At 37.8% G+C, this 22,500-nt stretch overlaps 1 protein-coding gene across 1 annotated transcript; it reads right to left on the bottom strand.

Moving 5' to 3' along the window:
• Positions 1–6,910: 6,910 nt before the first annotated feature.
• foxg1d (forkhead box G1d) lies at positions 6,911–9,886 on the bottom strand. Its single transcript, XM_079855794.1, has one exon. The coding sequence runs from the start codon at positions 9,755–9,757 to the stop codon at positions 8,840–8,842; it is 918 nt and encodes a 305-aa protein (XP_079711920.1). The 5' UTR covers positions 9,758–9,886; the 3' UTR covers positions 6,911–8,839.
• Positions 9,887–22,500: the final 12,614 nt, after the last annotated feature.

The raw sequence follows: 22,500 nt of genomic DNA, 5'->3' as shown, positions 1-22,500 counted from the left end.
ACAGGACGTCTGTAATATTAAATGGACAATTCGCACGGGATAAGATATCTCAGTAAAACTAGTAGAAGTTAGCCTGGCAAGCCAGACCTACATCAAGATGTTAGGTCTGGCAACTCTCCATAGACACGGCTCAATCCGAGGGGCGGGATAAACACATTCCCTCTGCACGCAATAGGACAGCGCTTCAACCAACTATATGAAACGCTTGCATACACATATACTAACTCATACATGTATACTGCTGAATGCTCAAACTAATACATATGAAATGCACAACGTCACACCTAAAGTCGCTCGCACACACACTCTACACACACGAGACGCGGAACTCTCCGCGCACATACTCATCTGAGACGCGAACACACACACACACAAACTCAGATGAGTATGTGCGCGGAGAGTTCCGCGCGTCTCGTGTGTTAGTACTACTTAGTATATGTGTATGCAAGCGTTTCATATATGTGTGCGTGAATGAAGTTTGATTTAAGCCCTAGACGGCGCCTCATAAACCAGAGCGTTTTCCCAACAGCGGAGCTAACGTTAGTTGATAGATTCAACTTTTGCCATATCTGGCCGGCAAAAAACTACGAACACATCTTCCTTTTTTAAGAATGACTTAGGTGCCGTTCTTTGCTCTTTTCTCAAAGAAAAACCTAACTCCAAGTCCTCCAGAGTCGCGGCCAAAGCCGATTCGATAGACTGTTCTCCAGCAGCCGCCATTCTTTTGTTTTCAAGTAGCAGGGGGAACCATCGCAACTCTGTCGTCATTATGTTAAGCCCGCCCCGCCTACTCTATATGCGATGTGATTGGCCTGACCCAATTTCGGTTTTTGCAGCTCGAAAGTCAATGGAGAGTTGCTAGACTACCCTGGCTGCAAAATACATTTTGCTGCCGCTAGGTGCGTCTAGATTTCTATGCTAAGTAGAAGTGGGAGAGTAACTCGATTTATGCATCGCCGTCACCCTCATGTTGTCATGTGTGTATTGTTGCTAACACATATATACATCGTTCGACCGGACATAATTATATATAATATATTATATATAATTATGTCCGGTCGAACGATGTATTAATTAACTTCAGATTGATTGTGTTGGCACTTACCTAACGCTAAAAGATGTTTCGTGCCTCCAATAAGTGCTTTCGATCTTCTTTCTGATCTGAACACAAGAGTTTTGCCACAGACTTGTCCCAGTGTCCAGAACGCAACTGAATGCTTCTTCAAGCGCCTCCATACTTGAAAAACCGCGGGAAACTACTTTTAAATAGGAAATGACGGAATATTCATGTTCATTTTTACAGGGGTCTATTAGCACGGGGTTAGTATACCTGAGGTCATTTTTCCGGACCTTTTTACTGAAGGTAAAAGTTGCCGTAATCTTTTCTAACATTGTTCGGAATGATTACTGAGATGGCACATTCGGACGGGACTAGAATCACAGAGAAGCTCTGGTAATTATTACTTTACCCCACCTCTCCATGTTACACTAGTCCCGTCCGAATATGAGTTGACAAAAAAAAAAAAAAAAAAAAAAAAACACTGGACCAACATTGTTCTGGTTTGACCTCCAACTCTCTTCCTCTTGTAATCTAACCAAGTCGAATAGAACTCTATGTTTCTTGAATCAATTTTAAGAAGAAACGGCTATTTCATGTGTAAGGGGTGCTCCAACAAGCCGCTTAATTTATAATATTGAATTAAAAATGAGTTTAAACTAAATTAATAAATTAAAAGTAAAACTAAATCCACAAAATGATGATCGCTACATGAAAAGCGCCAGATGGCGGGATTTCTATAAAAATAAACTTGTAGAATAATATTATGAATGAGAGCACGATCAGTGGAGATGATTCTCTTGTTGCATATGCCTTTAGGGATATAACCCCACTGAACCTTTACTGAGGAGTAGATGGCCTTCAGAAGGCCAGAGTCGTTGAACAAGCACATTGATATAGTTATGTGTGTCTTATGTTTGGACAATACAGTGAAATTTAGCGATCTAATTTTAAAAATAAACATAAAGCTTCTCGCACTGTTTAATGAATACAATATATAGGAGAGATTGGGTCTAATTGTCATACTTTTACTACAGTCAGTATTTCTCTTAATTGTCGCATAACACACGTGACTCAAGACGAGGAAGGAAGGTGCGGTATTAAAGCATATTAGAATATTAAACACCACAATAAAACTCACACACTGTATTGATGTTATTGTTTATTGGCTCAATGTGCATATTTTGCATGTTGTGTATAATCTGTTAACTGTGTTGAATTGTATCAGTGTGTAAATTGTGTTTATCGGTGGATGTTGAATTTTTCTAATGTATTGCATCGTGCAGGTTTTTATTCCTTGTGAATTTGTGTCTATGTGACAATAAAGACAACTAAACTGAATTACATTTATACATAGCTAACTATTATTATTTAAACCTTTGATAGACTGATTTTGCAACACCACGAATTGAATATTTTAAATTGTCTATACTAGGCTATCATTTATTATAATGCAATCATATATATAATAATTGCCACATCACATTATTAAGAGGCTACTTTAGTGCATGTTTCCATTTTGTGTTCCTTCAGAGAAAAGTTCATGGAAAAGCTCATTCTTGTATTATTATTATTACAATTTATTCAGCATGTTTTTGACATTATAAAGTTAACTCTTTTTTTATTATTATTTCTTTTTTACATTTTTACAATTGAAATTTCTGTTTACATAAATATGGAAAGAACACATTTCGAATTTGTTGATTATATTTCTAAAGTGCATTGTAATAAGAACATCTCTGTTTAAGAGACATTATCTTGCATTTGTCAGTGCATTTCAAACCAAATGTGTTTTTGGAAAAGAAAAGAAAAATACAATTTCGCCCTAAACTGCATGAAATAATGATCATATGGCTTCTTGATAAGTGCTAATTTGAGTCTTTTATCAGTCAAATGAGTAGCGTTAAATAATCCACATTCCATATGTTATGTGATAAAGAGATTTCTGTTTGTTAGAAATCGTTAGTCGTAAAAAAAAAAAACATATGCACTGAAGGAAAGCACTTTTTTGTTTATTTCTCTTTTGCATGTTTTCAGCTATGATTTTTACTCTGTATCTTAAAGATGTATTTTAAGTATAAATACTGCTATAAATAAACATAGACTACACCAGAAGGCTGTTTGATTCCCGCTCCCGAAAGCATCGGTAATCAATAAGTTCCGTCGTTATCAGTTCAACGAGTCGGTGTAGGCTATATATCTTTTATTTCGAATATGTAGCCAACAAATTTCATTCACGTATTTTAGTTGTCAAGGAATTTAAGAGTTTTCGAAGAGTGCGCATGTGCATTGTCTACGTGCTGTAAAGCTTTTGATTGAATCTGGCAAAATAACTGAGAAAATATAGTCCTCAGATGCCATGTTCGTAATTTATATAAAAAAATATCTAACATTAATTCAATCTCAAACGTATTCATAAACCACCTGAGTGACATCATTAACCAACGTGTTTGAACGACAGGTTTGGAGAATACGGTTTCTGGATAAAGACTCGTTTATTTCTACAGCGATGATCGTATAGTTAAGATCGTCAGCGAGTTGTTCGGGAAACACACCCCAGATGAACTGATGGACTCAGAGCCAGGAGAAGATAACCATAATTAGAAGTGACTTCTAGAGCCAGTGATCCATGCAGGTTATTAGTGTTGTCACGAAATGTTGCAGATGCTCCTGCGCATGCGCACAGCTCCCACGTGCAATGCAATGAGTTCAGAGCATTTCGATGGAGAATGGAGAATCTGCACCCTGCGATTACACTGAATCAGTTTAGGCTTTCCACGGCCTGTTTAGTGTTGGTTGTGTTTTCTCCAGAAAAATTCACCAAAGATACTTTCAAATATATATTTATGATGAATTGCTGAACTGATGAATAGTTTAGATATGACATTTGGATATAGCCTATACCGTATAAAGGCCTAATAACCAGATGTGGGTGTTTGGAAGGTGTTTATACAAGTATTAAAGATATTGCAATTAAATTGAGAGTTTTGATGCTTGTTCTCCAAGTTTATATTAACCAAGTGTCCAAATGCAAATCACAGCATATTAACATACAACTTACACCATTGCAGTGTTGTTATGTGATGGAATAGTTGTTGTGAACATTTATGGTGTGAAAAGGATTCCAAAAGCAATGAGTAGATCTATGTATTAAGCAGAACCGTTTTATGAATGTGCTGAACTACAACCGGAATATTCAATATCTCCAAAAATAGTGTGAAAATAATCCTATCATTTCCACACTGGCCCGTCAACACCAATGGCAATATAATGATAAAGATATAGTTATAAAAATCGTTCTAAATATAAAAGAATATCAGAGTCCACAGCACAACTATATTAACGATAACGGCAGAAGAACGATGTCATTGCGATCACTTTCTAAATTATTTTATTCCAGCTGATGAACGACAAGATCACTGCCAGAATCCCGCTCGAGATCGCTGAACACTGCTGAGCGTATAATAAACAGAACGATATCTCCAATCAGTTATGTTACTGTACACTAATATTGTTTTAGTTACCTTTATCCTTCTTAAGTTCACACACATAACTATAACTATAACTATAACTATAACAATAGTGTTCACACCAGCACATGTGCTGATTATGAATCAGTTTTGTGGTCTGTCCCTTTAAATGCTCGAGCTCTTTTAAACAGGATTGATTCTGAGTGACTGTCAATATTTTTTATCTTCCTCATCTGGGGAAAAAAACATTCAGAAAGTTATTGCAAACAATATTGTTTCTCGGTGTTGTTACCTTTATAGCTGTGGTGTGAATTCTGCTATTTATATTTGGAAAGATTTTTAGAACTGTATATTTTATCGTTATCGTTAGTTATAGTTATCATCCTTGGTGTGAACGGCCTAAAATAATGTTACTTGTAAAGGGTGCAGGAATGTTTATGACAGGCTCAAGACTTTATAATGTTATTACAGGCAATGATATGATTATTATAAGGTGACTATTTTTTGGATGGAAATTGGTTTGAAGTTAGGGTTATAGATCAACTTGACTGAAGCTATTTACAGTACATATTTAATAAGCCTTGGGGAAATAACCTGTAAAACTGTGTGTGTGTGTGTGTGTGTGTGTGTGTGTGTGTGTGTGTGTGTGTGTGTGTGTGTGTGTGTGTGTGTGTGTAACTGATCATTTTCCTAACCTATATATAGTAGTTAAAAATTTAAAACAATAGAACATTTGTTGTTACGGTGGTTTCGGGTTACATGTGTTTATCTGATAGAGCCCAGTCTTTACAGTGGCGATTCATTTCATATTAGAACATATTAGAACCGCGACGATAACACTCATTATGACGGGATTATAAATCATTATATGATGATTATTTTTGTCCTCTTGGTACACTCTTAGAATATGCTAAATACGGCCCGTGAGAAGTTCAAGCTGACCCACTGAATTAATTATTTTAAAGGGGACATTTTTAATTAAAGTATCAATATTTAGGCCTATACATAAATAATTAAATATTATAAATGGTAATGCCTTTAAAAAGGGGGAAACCCAATGCATTTTCCCACTTTGATGTCAATTAACAATTGGATGATTAGATTAGTATTGTCATTATATTATATAAAATAGCCATACAGTTTGTAACTTTATTTAATTAAAGGCCTACTCATTTCATTAGTAAGTTTAATAAATTAGTTTAATTAGTTAATCATTAGTTTAATAAATAGCCTATTTTTCTTAATTGTTAAGACGTTCTTTAACAATTCTCTTAAAATTATTAAACGCCTAAATTCATTCAATCATTATATTACCATTTATCTAAAATTCTAAATTATTCTAAAATTTATTTTAAGGATTGCCAGACAAAACACAAACATACGCGCTTTCGATTGAAATCAAGGGCCTGACCTCAATTTCTTTTTTTTAAATAAACTAATTATATTTTTAATACAGTCATAGCCCTTGTAGAAACCTTTTTGCACAATTTTGGCATATTGTATGAATATGTTCATTCCCTCAAAACAAGATTTTAAGCTTTATTTTTTTAAGGTTTACGCAATTTAATTAATAAATCAAATTTAATTTAATAATTCTTACATATTTTAATTGAATAATTGATTAAGGATTGTTCAATTACTCTAAAATACGTAAGGAGTTTTCTATTCAATTTTATGTATTTTTACTATTAATTAAACTGCTTAAACCTTTAAAAAAAGATTTAAAATTATTTGAGTGTATTGTTCGAAAATGTTCACTGAGACAAAATATCATCTTTTGTGTTCCACAGAAAAAGGGTTTAATGATTATTTTAATAACGTCGGTCTGTAAAACGAAAAAAATATATAACTTTCTATGAATTTTTTTGTTGTTGTTGACATTTTAAGTTATGTTTGCAAAACGAAATCTACATATCAAAACATTTATTTCCATTTCGCGACAGACAGCTCGTGAAGTTCTTAGACCGAACGAATGGAATAGATTTTAGTCATTTATAATTAGTGAATACTCATTTGAGATTGTAAACCGGCCTTGAGCTAGTTTGTATGTTTAATTCATGTTGTCACGTAATTAACAAACATATTCATAATTAATAATTAATGACTGAGTGTGGTAGTATATTATCTCACATTTCTGTGGATATACTAAAACAAATCTACACAAAAAAGCGAAACCAATATTTAACATATAATTTAACTTTCCGACCATGTAATTAACACTAAAATTAGAAATTATATTTGAATTTGAGGTATTTATTTATTTAGCAGTAAACAAATATTACAGCTAAAAGAACGTTTCAAATGTTTTATTGTTGAACCACCATATAGGCCTAAGCCAAAAATGCACGATATAAAGAATTTTAAAATTAATGTTATTGTGATTAAATGCAATTTTATTAAATTAAATAAACTCATATTATGCTCATATTATACATATTCAATTTTAAAATAGAGAGAGCTCTGTTAAAATCCAAGAACAAACATTTATTGTTTATTAATTTAGTACAAATTCTTAATTTTTTAAATACAAAAGCGTTTTTGTTCTTTCAGTGCTAAATGAAGAATATATATTTTTTAAAGTGCAAAACTTTAAAGCAACAAAGGAATGGAGTGATAATGTCACTGATTCAACTGATTCCACACCTGAGCATCATGGTAGAGTTACTGTTACATTTCAGAAAACTAACTAACAACACTAAAACTTTCATAAATTAATCCGAGCCTCAGACCAATGAACGCCATAAAGTGCTTAAGTTGTTTAATTTCAGCCTGATCTCATGAAATGCGCCTCTATAGCACGCGTTTTTATCGTGCAATTAATACACGAAAGCGAGTTTTTACGTGCATGAAATGCAGTCTTAGCGTGCATTATGATCCTCACATTATGGCGTGTAATACGCACGGACCGAAGGGCTTTACTGGTTTACTGTGTGTAGGCTATCATATGCATGCAGCAACTAATTTTCGCGTATAAATTGCACGATAAACAATGCGTGCTATAGAGACACATTTCATGAGATCAGGTTAGAATTATACTTAGAATTATGTAATTATGAATTAGCCTACAAATAGCCTACGTGAGTGTTTCGTTTTTGTTAATACAAAGTGGATTCTTGTGTTTTTAGCCTATAACGTAGGCTATTCGTTTATCTATTTAGGCCTATGCCTAATATATATTTGTAGATGTTAATTCGTTTGTTTTTTGTAAGCTTGAAATTAATTTATACATGCAACTTATGTTTAAATTGTAGGCCAAGCTATAAGATGTATATGTAAAATGTAATATTTAACAAGCTGAGTGCAGTCTAGTGGTCCGAGGTTCTCCTTAATCTACAAAAGTTTCATTTATCTGAAAAAGACGGGTAAAGTACACGAAAAAGAGGTGCTAGCATCCCTAACTGTGTGTAGATTAAACACTGATCATTTGTTTGACATGCATGCATGCCTCGGTGAGCTCCACATAATCATACATCCCATATTCCATATGAGTGAATCTGCAGGCTGTATCTGGGACCTGAGAAAATACAAATAAAGGAAAGCCTGATGAGTGTCTCGGATTGCCCTCATACTCCCAATTCATCCACTGTTGAGACCCGACACACAGGCCTATGAATTCAGTTGGTCTGCAGATTAATGGACCATGGATGGATACAAGGACATCAAATACATCTAAGAAATAAAATATAAATTAACTCGACTTCGAACACTATAGCGTTATAAATAATCGCGTTATTTTGGTTATTTTTCCACCAAAAGGTAAGAAAGCACGCGCTTTCGAAGCACATACAAATGAAAAACAGGTCAACAATGATCGTGAAATTGCATGGAAGCAAGTCTGTATTGAAGCTTGTTTTCGCTACGGGTTGTTTTTATCCCACAAGTCTGACTTTTCCCTCTCGATTATATCTCAGAATAATGGCGAAAAACAACTCAGAATTGTGATATACAGTGTTAAAAATAAAGGTTCTTAAATGACATCGATGCTTCCACGAAGAACCTTTAACATCCATGGAACATTTCCATTCCACAAAAGGTTCTTTAGGTTATTAAAATGCTCTTCACACTAAGATGTTTCTTTTTAAGAACTGTTCACTGAAAGGTTCTTTGAGGAACCCAAAATGGTTCTTCAATGGCATCGCTGTGAAAACTCCCTTAGGAACCTTTATTTTTAAGAGTGTATTGGGCTTAAACTCGCAATCGCAAGAAATAAAGTCAGAATTGTGCTATAACGAGTCGCAATTACCCTTTTCTTTTATTCAGGGGCGGAAACAAGCTTCCGTGATTATGATTTCAGCGCATTCGACGAAATCCCTTAAAATGAATCCGGGGAAACTCTGTCTAGGCGGGACGAGACTGCCGGCGCCGGAGCGAATGAGGAGAGAGATGTCCTGAGGGAGTCTGAGAGTAAAGTCTGCTGAGAGCTGAAGGAGTTCTGCTGGAGACCCGGAGGAGGGTGCAGGAATCCCGACAGGATCCCGACCGGAGCCGAGCTCATTCCGAACCCGGGCCGAGTCGCGGGCTCGATCCCAGGACCGAAAGAACCGTAATGACCTTGATTCAGAAATCCATGCGACGTTCCGTTGTAATGTGGATGGTGTAAAGATAATAAAGGCGATATTTGCCAGTACAGAGGATTATTCGCCGTCTCGTTTATTCCCAATCCCAATGGGGAAAACCGAAGTCCTCGCTTTATCGCCAGTTTTCCTCTGGAAGTCGCCGAGCGCCTGCGGAGTTTCCCCGTGGTTCCCCCGATAAACACATCATCGCTCGAGGGGTCCAGCATCCAGTAGTTGCCCTTCCCGGGGTCGTCGTAATGTCTCGGCACTTTGACGAAGCATTTATTGAGACTCAGGTTGTGCCGGATGGAGTTCTGCCAGCCCTGCTTGTGTTCCCGGTAAAATGGGAAGTTTTTCGTGATGAATTCGTAGATTCCGTTCAGCGTGAGTCTTTTCTCCGGGCTTTGCCTGATGGCCATCATGATCAGCGCGTTGTAGCTGAACGGGGGCTTGTCGAGCTTCGCGGGTTTGTTGGGCTCTTCAGCATCCTTGAGTTTCTCCGAGTCGGGCTCCATCTCCACGGGCTCCGGAGAGGGGTTCGGGTCGGGGACCGACTGCAGTGTGCTCTGCTCTGGAAGAGTCGGGTCGGGTTTATCACTCTTGGATGGAAGCAATAGACTCTTGATACTGAAAGAACTCAGTTTTTGCAGAGTCGTTGAATCTTTCTGATCCATGTCGCTTTATCAAACCGCAGCGTGAGTTTGTTTGGAAATAAAGGTCAGGACATCATCTGTGAGGAATAGCACTCGGAGAGGAGAGGAGAATAGCCAGAACTGGAGCAGAAATTCGCTAATTAAGGAGGTTCCCTGAGGTCGTGTCGTCACTGAAGGGGAGGAGCCTCGACTGGATGTTTTAGAGCCAGTTGATCCTGATCTTACAGCGCTCAACACTAGACGGAAGTAAATACCGAACACAGTTTTATCATTCCATGCAAATAATTACAACCTACCCCCCCCCCCCTTCTCTCTCTCTCTCTCTCTCTCTCTCTCTCTCTCTCTCTCTCTCTCTCTCTCTCTCTCTCTCTCACACACACACACACACACACACACACACACACACACACACAGAGAGAGAGAGAGAGAGAGAGAGAGAGACTCACACTTTAACAAAACAATTTTTACAACTTTTTTTTCAATAATAAAAGGTTGTGTGTCGATTCAATTAAAAATCCACATATCACATATTTTAAAATATTAGCCTACATAATTAATTGAAGTCTGTTTGTCATGTATAATCCATCTACCAATCATCATCTGGCACAACAAGTTTAGTCATTTATAAATAAATCGTTTGAAAATTACATGGACAGACGAATGTAAACTTATGAAGCGACCTGAATCTGCGTCGTTGAACTAATGAATGTTAATTGACTTCAAAGCCCTGCACGAAACAGCACCACAAGTCGCATTAATGGTAATGGTATAGTACTCAAGTCACTTGTGGTTAGTCTACACCGTTTACCATTTGATGAAACTATCATAGTTTGTTAAATGAAGCCCAGGCCTACAGACCTTTTATGATTTTATGATTAAAAATACAGAAAAAAATTATTACAATTTAAAATAATGATAAATGATAAAATAATTTTCTATTTTATCATTTATTTATGTGATGCAAAGCATATATATATCCAGCTTTATATATATATATACACAGTACTGTGCAAAAGTCTTAGGCATGTTAATACCCCGCCCCACCCCAAAAACATGGTTTAAAGTCAGTTATATTTTGCTGTAGTGTGTCAGTAGGAAATATCAGTTTACATTTCCAAACATTCTTTTTGCCATTAATTGTAATAATCCAGTGAGATTTGTGTCTGCACAAGGAGTCTGACAACAGCCGGTCTGATCTGATCTCACCATCATCGAGTCCGTCTGTGATTACATGAAGAAACAGAAGAAACTGAGACAGACTAAATCCAGAAGAACTGCGGGAACGTCTCCGAGACGCTTGAAGGAACCTTAGTTGATCATGTCATCAGCCCTGGGCGACCGAGAGTGCCGCCCAACCTGAGCCGTTACTGTCGCTGGTGTCGTCCGGACGTTTAGACTGGAGTACAGGGATGTGACTAAAACATGTGTACCGTATTTTCCGGACTATAAGTCGCACTTTTTTTCATAGTTTGGCTGGTCCTGCGACTTATAGTCAGGTGCGACTTATATATCAAAATTAATTCAGACTGAGATGAACCAAGAGAAAACATTACCGTCTACAGCCGCGAGGGGGCGCTCTAGTTGGCGGAGTTGTTCAGAAGCGACACGGATGATGAAGAAAATGATGAGGAATGAGATCGCGGGAGCTTGGTGAACTTGTTTACTGGTAACTTGCTTGTTGGACTCGCTGGCTTATGTTAATTTAGCTTATTCAGCCTCCCAGATATTTGTTCTTTATGCTATTGTGTAGCTGAATAACGTGTGCAGTGCGTGTGCGGTGCATATGCTGTGCAGGAGCAGCACGCGCTAAAGTGCTTTCACATAAGCTGCGTTTGCAGTGCGTAACTGACCCGCGGCTGTAACCCCAAACACATTGTATTTCAAATCCAGAAGTTATCAGCAAATTTTATTTAAAAAAAAAAGAAAAAGTTTTTTGTCAGCATTGCGATTCTCTTTAAACTCTTTAATAGACGTATTCACGTTTAAACACAATTTAAACAAACTATTATTCAATGCATTACTTCTATATAATTATATATTAAGTTGCTCAAGCAAGTGGTCAAATATTTAACCATGCACTTATATTAAAATCGCATACATTTTAAATTAAAACTTAAAATTGACAAAAACAGCAGACTCATACCCTTTCTTTTGCATAATTTAAATCTTTATACAATAAATCTTGCATGTCACAAATAACTTGTTTTTCCACCTCCACGAATGAGACGAGTGTTGTTCATTATGTCGCCTTGTTGAAGTAAATTGTAGTTTTCCTTGATTTACCAACGCTTGAAGTAAAAAGATGACTGTGAAAAATAGTAGGCTAGTATTTAATTAAATGCATTTATGATGAAATTACTACATTTTCATGTCAATCTGGTCAATCTGTATTCATTTTGACCACAAACCGTGTGCTGTCACTTTAATTCAGCGCGTGCAGCACAGCAAAAATAGACTCGGTGCGGAAACGATCGCTGCACTGCTGTATACGCACCACTAGCGGCGCCAGGATTTTGATTGTAGGTGGGCCTCCAGAAAACTGGATGGGCCAGTTAAAATAAGCCAAAAAAAAAAAAAAAAAAAAAAAACGGGTTTCCCTTCATCTCCGTTTCAGCGCTTTTCTGCGGCACTGAGGACAGCGACTCATAGCCTACCTGAATTTAATGCGTAATTAGCACAGGTAAAAAAGAAAAGAAAAACTTAAACAGGATTTTTTTGTTGCTTTTAAAAAAAAAATTACAATTTCATTTAATGTATTGTTTAATAAAATTATAGGCCTATTATTTTTAGTTTATTAACAGCAGCAACAGCTGTAAAGATGAAGTTGTCGATCGTCAACTCCGTGAACGCGCCTATAGAGAGAAATGCACATCATGGATTGCATAATCACTAATCAGAGAGTAGGCCTAGCCTTTTTCTTTTCGTTTTAAATTGTTAAAAAGACATTTCAAGCTTTAAGATAGATTTCATGTCTGTGAGGCATATGCTGAGTTTCGTTAAGTTAGGATGAGATGCGCTCCTGTTCACGAGCAATGCAAGTGACCGCGCGGGCGCGCCTCTTATATTGTCTCCTATTTGCTTCATTAAATACAGGCAATTTGTTGATAAAAAAAAATATTAAAATTAAGATACAATTTATACAAAACGAAATTCACTTAAAAAAGGGCTTTCTAACTTAATTAAGTGGTCAAAATCATGTCTGACCCGCTCCATGTCTCTCGATATTGTATATCCTATCTTACTCGTGCGGTTCACTTTTCATAATCAACTTAGATGAAAAAATAACATTCTAATATTTTAACAAATATGAAACTAAATGAGCTTGATGGCTACAACACATATAGTAGGCCTACAGACTCTCTATTTGTACAAATTGCTGCACATTCATTTTATTCTGAATTTTGCACACATAAGTTAGAAGGCATTTGTTTGTGCATGCATAGTAAAACATATCTGCAACATTTATCAAGTCCACTGATAATTATGCGTGCATTTATTAATTATTATCTTAATGAATAATGTAACAAGGACGAAGCATGTAGGCTAAACTGCGTTGTTTGTTTAGAATGGAATGGATCGCAAATAGATCCGAATGAAGAAACGTACAAAACCATAGTAGAAAATGGGTGGGCCCGGACCTAAAATAATGGTAGCGCCGCGGCTGATACGCACCGCACCTGGAACGGATCGACGGACTGCAACCGCGTGCATTGTGAAAGCTCTGACCTGTTAACAAGGGTACGGAAAAATATACGCACTACAAACGGAGTATGTGTGAAACGGGCGTTAATGTGTTGCGTTAACATACTGGACACTTATTCAGCCTGTTGTTCTGTGTGCTACTGTGTAGTTGAATAACTTGCCTTTCCTGATTAAATGTCTGTTCTTGGTCTTGGATTTTGTGAAATAAATTTCTAAATAAATGCGACTTATAGTCCAGTGCGACTTATATATGTTTTTTTTCACTTCATGAGGCATTTTTTGACTGATGCGACTTATACTCCGGAGCGACTTATAGTCCGAAAAATACGGTACTACATGAAATTTTGGTCACATCCCTGTACTCCAGTCTAAACGTCATTGGCCCCGTGTCATAGTGTGTCAGTCGGGTGACACCTGTTTACTTCATGAATGGCTGATGTCATACACTCACTGTACAAGTTTCCTGTGCAATATACTCTACTGTGGGGAAATATCTTTAGGCTGCATTGTCATTGTTTTGTTTTTTTCTCTAAAGGACTGAGAGACGCAACCATGTTGGAGGAAGGGGCCGAATGTTCAGGAAGCTGGCATTGTAAACTTGGTTTTGGAAAATAATTAAATCAGATTACGAGAAATTCAAAGCCACATCATCCAAGACCACACCATATTCAACAACATTGATGAGTCAGTCTGTCCACATTGGCTCGCATTCTCAAGCGAGAGCAAATCAGAATGAAACAACTTTATAAGGTGCCGTTTGAGAAACTCTCAAAGAAACAAAGAGGTCAGACGAGCATATGTGGATGTAAGTGCGATACTGACTGCAGTACACTACACGTAACATCGTTTCCCAGTGTCCTGGAGAACACCATATTGACTGATTTCTGTTCTTTGTTTTCAGGGAGTAATGGAAATGCTGCACATGAGTTCATCTTTATAGATGAGGCTGGGTTCAGCCTAGCAAAGACCAGAAGAAGGGGGAGAAACGTCATTGGCCACAGAGCCATTATAGATGTTTATAACATGGTGGGAACATCACAATCTCCAACATGCATGGTGTCTTCCACCATCATGCCAACCTTGCACCATACAACACAGCCCATATTCTCACATTTCTGGACAGACTCTACAACATTCTCATACCACCAGAGCGTATGAATGATGCAGACCATCAAAGAAACCGGTACGTTGTAGTATGGGACAACGTGAGCTTTCATTGTGCAGCCCCAGTCCAAAACAGTCCATTTCTCATGCAACGCCTCCCACCATACTCTCCATTCCTGAACCCCAGAGAAGAGTTCTCTTTGGCATGGCGGTGGAAGGTTATGGAAGAGGCACGTGATGAGATCGATGTGCGATTCATGGATAAGGCACTCAAGGCGCTTCTTCCCTCGATGTCAAGGGCAAGGGAAGGCATTGCCTGTGATGTGGACGAGGCGGAGTGGCCAGACCCGGCTGTGCAGCGAGATGCGGCCTAATTATTTTTATATATATTTTTTTTTTTTCTGCAATTTTCTTTTTCAGTTTACTGTTTTTTGTGAGCATATTTGTGTTCCGTCCAGTGTAAATATATCTAATGTGCATATGTTGCCCTGACTTGTTTTTGGTGAAAAATAAAAAAACTTATGTTTCAACAGCATGTGTGTGTGTCTGCAAATATTTCTGTGCATGTGAACAATCTGAAGAATTTTCTACAATTTTAACTATTTTAGTATTATGGCAAAGCATACTAAAGATGCGAGTGCTCTTCATGATGCCCAACAGTGTGTAGTTGGTCAGACAAAAATCTGCTAATATGAATGAAGTGTGTGCCCTTTCGTGCAAAAGTTAGATTTTGATAATGCTAGATGTAGTTCTGGTTGCAGTGCTTCATTTTGCAGGATATATGAGGTATTTTTCAGCTTGGGTGTGTGGTTTTGTGAATTTGTGTTAAGTACTTTGATTTGGAATCAGCCTAGTTTGCAAAATTGTGTGTTAGCAATTGGAAAAAACACTGTTCGAAAATCTCATGAACACTTTTTTTCGAAACTCTAAACACATTCTCACTCACTAAAACACATCTCGCACTGTGATGCACTTGTGTTTCAAAACTCTAAACACAGGCAGGCAAAAGTTAAACACATCTACAACACAGTGTCATCGTTTACACACAACGACTCAAAATTGTTCACACTTATTTCTAATGATGAGACCAAACCAACTGTACATAATACAAGTCCGTTCAGAGTCCCAAAATTGACTCAAAATGTTGCACTGAATGTTGATACCAATAATGGATGGAACAATATAAGAGGGAGAGGAGGAAGAGTATGAGGAAGAGGTGGTGAACAGTGAGGAAGAGGATGAGGAAGAGGAGGATGAGGAAGAGCAGGTGTGAAAGAGGAGGAAGAGGAGGATGAGGATGAGGAAGAGCAGGTGTGTAAGAGGAGGAAGAGGATGAGGAAGAGGTGGAAGAGTAAGAATAAGAGGAGGAAGAGGATGAGGATGAGGAAGAGCAGGTGTGTAAGAGGAGGAAGAGGATGAGGAAGAGGTGGTAAACAGTGAGGAAGAGGATGAGGAAGAGCAGGTGTGTAAGAGGAGGATGAGGATGAGGAAGAACAGGTGTGTAAGAGGAGGATGAGGATGAGGAAGAGCAGGTGTGTAAGAGGAGGAAGAGGATGAGGAAGAGCAGGTGTGTAAGAGGAGGAAGAGGTGGAAGAGTATGAATAAGAGGAGGAAGAGTATGAGGATGAGGAAGAGGAGTATGAGGAAGAGGTGGTGAACAGTGAGGAAGAGCATGAGGATGAGGAAGAGTGTGTGTATAGTGTTGTCGAGGCTGGATCTGCTTCAGGGTTTCCTCTTCTCCTGCACAGAGTCTGAGACGAGGAGAAACTCCTCTGGCCGGATCAACATGAACACATGATGAAGCAGAATCTCTCTCTCTCTGACTCTTCTGAGTGTCCTTTACTGTAACGCCCTTCATCTAGAGTGTTTACTGTAACGCTCTTCATCTAGAGTGTTTACTGTAACGCTCTTCATCTAGAGTGTTTACTGTAACGCTCTTCATCTAGAGTCTTTACTGTAACGCTCTTCATCTAGAGTCTTTACTGTAATGCTCTTCATCTAGAGTCTTTACTGTAACGCTCTTCATCTAGAGTCTTTACTGTAACGCTTTTCATCTACAGTGTTTACTGTAACGTTCTTCATCTACAGTCTTTACTGTAACGCTCTTCATCTAGAGTGTTTACTGTAACGCTCTTCATCTAGAGTGTTTACTGTAACGCTCTTCATCTAGAGTCTTTACTGTAACGCTCTTCATCTACAGTCTTTACTGTAACGCTCTTCATCTAGAGTCTTTACTGTAACGCTCTTCATCTACAGTCTTTACTGTAACGCTCTTCATCTACAGTCTTTACTGTAACGCTCTTCATCTAGAGTCTTTACTGTAATGCTCTTCATCTAGAGTCTTTACTGTAACGCTCTTCATCTAGAGTCTTTACTGTAACGCTCTTCATCTACAGTCTTTACTGTAACGCTCTTCATCTAGAGTCTTTACTGTAATGCTCTTCATCTAGAGTCTTTACTGTAACGCTCTTCATCTAGAGTCTTTACTGTAACGCTTTTCATCTACAGTGTTTACTGTAACGTTCTTCATCTACAGTCTTTACTGTAACGCTCTTCATCTAGAGTGTTTACTGTAACGCTCTTCATCTAGAGTGTTTACTGTAACGCTCTTCATCTAGAGTCTTTACTGTAACGCTCTTCATCTAGAGTGTTTACTGTAACGCTCTTCATCTAGAGTCTTTACTGTAACGCTCTTCATCTACAGTCTTTACTGTAACGCTCTTCATCTAGAGTGTTTACTGTAACGCTCTTCATCTACAGTGTTTACTGTAACGCTCTTCATCTAAAGTCTTTACTGTAACGCTCTTCATCTAGAGTCTTTACTGTAACGCTATTCATCTACAGTGTTTACTGTAACGCTCTTCATCTAGAGTCTTTACTGTAACGCTCTTCATCTACAGTGTTTACTGTAACGCTCTTCATCTAGAGTCTTTACTGTAACACTCTTCATCTAGTCTTTACTGTAACGCTCTTCATCTAGAGTCTTTACTGTAACGCTCTTCATCTAGAGTCTTTACTGTAACGCTCTTCATCTAAAGTCTTTACTGTAACGCTCTTCATCTACAGTGTTTACTGTAACGCTCTTCATCTAAAGTCTTTACTGTAACGCTCTTCATCTAGAGTCTTTACTGTAACGCTCTTCATCTACAGTGTTTACTGTAACGCTCTTCATCTAGAGGCTTTACTGTAACGCTCTTCATCTAGAGTCTTTACTGTAACGCTCTTCATCTAGAGTCTTTACTGTAACGCTCTTCAACTACAGTGTTTACTGTAACGCTCTTCATCTACAGTGTTTACTGTAACACTCTTCATCTAGTCTTTACTGTAACGCTCTTCATCTAGAGTCTTTACTGTAACGCTCTTCATCTAGAGTCTTTACTGTAACGCTCTTCATCTAGAGTCTTTACTGTAACGCTCTTCAACTACAGTGTTTACTGTAACGCTCTTCATCTAGTCTTTACTGTAACGCTCTTCATCTAGTCTTTACTGTAACGCTCTTCATCTACAGTGTTTACTGTAACGCTCTTCATCTAGAGTCTTTACTGTAACGCTCTTCATCTACAGTGTTTACTGTAACGCTCTTCATCTACAGTGTTTACTGTAACGCTCTTCATCTAGAGTCTTTACTGTAACGCTCTTCATCTAGAGTCTTTACTGTAACACTCTTCATCTAGTCTTTACTGTAACGCTCTTCATCTAGAGTCTTTACTGTAACGCTCTTCATCTAGAGTCTTTACTGTAACGCTCTTCATCTAGAGTATTTACTGTAACGCTCTTCAACTACAGTGTTTACTGTAACGCTCTTCATCTACAGTGTTTACTGTAACACTCTTCATCTAGTCTTTACTGTAACGCTCTTCATCTAGACTTCATCTAGAGTCTTTACTGTAACGCTCTTCATCTAGAGTCTTTACTGTAACGCTCTTCAACTACAGTCTTTACTGTAACGCTCTTCATCTAGAGCAGGGGTGGGCAAACTTTTTGGCTCAAGGGCCACACTGGGTTTTAAAATTTGACAGAGGGCCGGCCCAGTAGCAGATTAAAAAACACGATCTCATGAAAGTGCGTATCTATACCACTAATTTTATTTCTCGTGCCATTTATACGGCAAAAATGTTTTTTTGCGTGCATATGCTACGCACTGTAAACCCCTTGGTTAGGATTAGGGCTGCGGAGTGCGTGCCTATTACACGCCGTAAAGTGCGTATCATATGCACGCGAAAACTGCGTATCATAAGCACTACAAATACAATTCATGTATTCGCACTTTCATGAGATCGGGCTGAGCAAACACATTTACGTTGTGGCAACGTCTGCGCGAAATTCAACAACTGAGAGACACATTCTGACAATACATTATTTATGCTAGATATCCCCCATTTAGCATGTTATGTTTTGAGGTTAATTTTTAATTAGTCAGATGTTAGATAATTATAGCCTATACTTTTTAAATATTGTTTATCCTTATTATTATTTAATGGGCCAAACAGTAAAATAGAAACAAAACACCTGCAAGTGTACACTTAGAAAAGTAAAAATGACAGAAGGTTACGTTAATTCAACTTTATTAAAACTGCATATGGCATCAATTTGCACTTCCAAAAGTCATACATTTGTGGAAAAAAACGAAATAAATTAATGTATAAATTTATTTTAAGTATAATAAAATAAAACATAAAAAGCAAAGGCAGATCAGAACATTTAATGAACAAAACCGGGTTCTGTACATGGCAGACAGGGGAGCGTAGTCGAAAGCCGGGCGATAAAGAGCAGGCGATAAAAAACGGAATCAGTCAGGATACATCCACAAATCCAGAGGAGCAAAGAAACTAAATAGCAGACAAATCAAAGGAAAAACTAAACATGCGTGCAAGCGGTTACCAAACATGTTTTTCTCCGTGAGTTTCCAAAAAAAGGAAAAAACATTAACGTGCAACAAGTCTATGCGCTTTTGTCGCTGTCTGTTTGGTTTCCATGGTGACGCGTCATTGCTTGTTACGTGACACACCGCAGCCACAACAGCGCTGAATGAATGATGATCTGCTTTTATGTCATTTTTCCTTTTTTACATTTATTAGCTATGGCATGAAATATCTGATATTCTGATTGTCAAATATATGCAACGCAATATATATGTATATAATATATATAACACAAAGTATTGCAAGAAAAAGGCAAAATGAACGCGATCATAAGACAATTTTTTAAATACTCGACGGGCCGGACTAAACAGCCTAACGGGCCGTATGTGGCCCGCGGGCCGTAGTTTGCCCACCCCTGATCTAGAGTCTTTACTGTAACGCTCTTCAACTACAGTCTTTACTGTAACGCTCTTCATCTAGAGTGTTTACTGTAACGCTCTTCATCTAGAGTCTTTACTGTAACGCTCTTCATCTACAGTGTTTACTGTAACACTCTTCATCTAGTCTTTACTGTAACGCTCTTCAACTACAGTCTTTACTGTAACGCTCTTCATCTAGAGTCTTTACTGTAACGCTCTTCATCTAGAGTCTTTACTGTAACGCTCTTCATCTACAGTCTTTACTGTAACGCTCTTCATCTAGAGTCTTTACTGTAACGCTCTTCATCTAGAGTCTTTACTGTAACGCTCTTCATCTACAGTCTTTACTGTAACGCTCTTCATCTACAGTCTTTACTGTAACGCTCTTCATCTAGAGTCTTTACTGTAACGCTCTTCATCTAGAGTCTTTACTGTAACGCTCTTCATCTAGAGTCTTTACTGTAACGCTCTTCATCTACAGTCTTTACTGTAACGCTCTTCATCTAGAGTCTTTACTGTAACGCTCTTCATCTAGAGTCTTTACTGTAACGCTCTTCATCTAGAGTCTTTACTGTAACGCTCTTCATCTACAGTCTTTACTGTAACGCTCTTCATCTACAGTCTTTACTGTAACGCTCTTCATCTACAGTCTTTACTGTAACGCTCTTCATCTAGAGTCTTTACTGTAACGCTCTTCATCTAGAGTCTTTACTGTAACGCTCTTCATCTAGAGTCTTTACTGTAACGCTCTTCATCTACAGTCTTTACTGTAACGCTCTTCATCTACAGTCTTTACTGTAACGCTCTTCATCTAGAGTCTTTACTGTAACGCTCTTCATCTAGAGTCTTTACTGTAACGCTCTTCATCTAGAGTCTTTACTGTAACGCTCTTCATCTAGAGTGTTTACTGTAACGCTCTTCATCTACAGTGTTTACTATAACCTGTATGGCCTCTGCAGTGTCGCTGTATCATCACAGTATGAGTGCTGAATATACAGACATTCGATAGGCCAACTATTCAATATCCAGTACAACACTACACTGGCAGTGCATACAGTGTACACTTTATTCACATTACTACTGTACGTTGTCATTACTATACTTGTTTACATAATTGTAAAATTTGTTTACTTTGTTACAATATACTTTTTTCCTGTAACTGCAAGCTTTGGAGTCTGTGTTCTCCATTTTTTATGTAGTGTCTAACGAATGATCTGTCGTGTTTATAATATTGATTGACGTGTGTATGATCTGAGAGCGTTGTGTGATTTTGCCGAGGTTCTCTGAATGTGGTTTGAAAATTTGGTTTTGTGTTTAAGGTTTTGAGAAAGTGAGATATGGTTTCAAGAAATGTGTTTTAGCAATTCAGAAAAACTGTAACTATAACCTGCAGTGCTTTATATACTATATCTTCATTTTGAGTTGATGCTCACTTGAACTGTGGAACTTCTGCATCTGTGCGAACACGTCTCCAGCGGCGCTGAGGTTCAGGACACGCCCTGACCCTGACCCTGACCCTGACCCTTGACCCTGACCCTGACCCTGACCCTTGACCCTGACCCTGACCCTGACCGCTGTATAAAACTGTGTGTCAGGTTTCGATTCCTTTAGTATCCGGAAGCCTTGTAAAAGGATTTACAGTCAAAGACCCAGAACCAGATTTGATGAATGAAGACCCAGAGTCAGAATTATATAAATTAAAGAAAAGTTTTACTGAAGATTGTCTGGAGTCTTTCTCTCAGGGAGAGCAACACTTTAGTCTGACTGGAAAGTAAGCCTTTAACTGAGAAATGGTCCCTTAAACTATAGACTTCAATGACCCCTGTATGTTTGAACATGTTGAAGGCCTTTTTTCAAACACAAAACAAGTCCCTATTTCATCTCTGGAAGCCGGGCTGAGTGAGCCAGCACTGTTACTGCACTCAGATCTCAAACACAGACATTAGAGAACACATGAGAAGAACATGTCAGTGATCAATCTGGGAACTGATATAACAAAGTAAAATCTCCAGAGAAGTCATTCAACTCATGTGATATTTAGATGGAAAAATATTGATTAATACATTGATTATAATCACTCATTACAAACATTGAAGCAGCAGCGGACTCCAGACTCACCCCTTCAGCGCTGTACTAACCTTTCTTCATCCAGGATTAGAAATAAGTGTGTTTTTGTTCATTCTGTGTTCGTTCTCATCTGAATTTCTGTTCATTTTGAGTTCATCCGACCTGTACATCTGAACCTATCTGTGCTTCAGCCCTCCAGGGTCGTGGACCCGCATCGCTGCCCGCAGCTATATATGTTTACTGGTACTGCAGTTCTGGAAAAGGCATTTCTAGAGGAACTGGGAAATGGGCATGAAAATCTTCTGCTCATCAAGATTTATTCATATTTTTATGTGATACTGTGATACATTTGTTTTCAGGGTTATTTGATTAAGTTATTTTGTAACATTATAACTGTCTTTACTTTTAAACACTTCAATGTGTTCTTGCTAAATAAATGTATTAATTTATTTTACAAAATAATAAAAAATTTCAATGGGAGCAGATCCACACAAATATGAAGCAGTACAACTGTTTTCAACATTGATGATCCCTATAAAATATTCCAACACCACACATTTAAGACCACTCATAATAATTTATGAATTTTCCTGAACTTGGACCGTTATCT

This window comes from Squalius cephalus (assembly GCF_949319135.1).
Source record: "Squalius cephalus genome assembly, chromosome: 21".
NCBI lineage: Eukaryota > Metazoa > Chordata > Actinopteri > Cypriniformes > Leuciscidae > Squalius > Squalius cephalus.
Note: the sequence above shows the minus strand (reverse complement) of the source record. Positions and strands in the feature narration are given on the sequence as shown.

Bases quoted from the DNA above. Each gene is read 5' to 3' on its own strand.
- foxg1d (XM_079855794.1), bottom strand. From the start codon at position 9,757: ATGGATCAGAAAGATTCAACGACTCTGCAAAAACTGAGTTCTTTCAGT.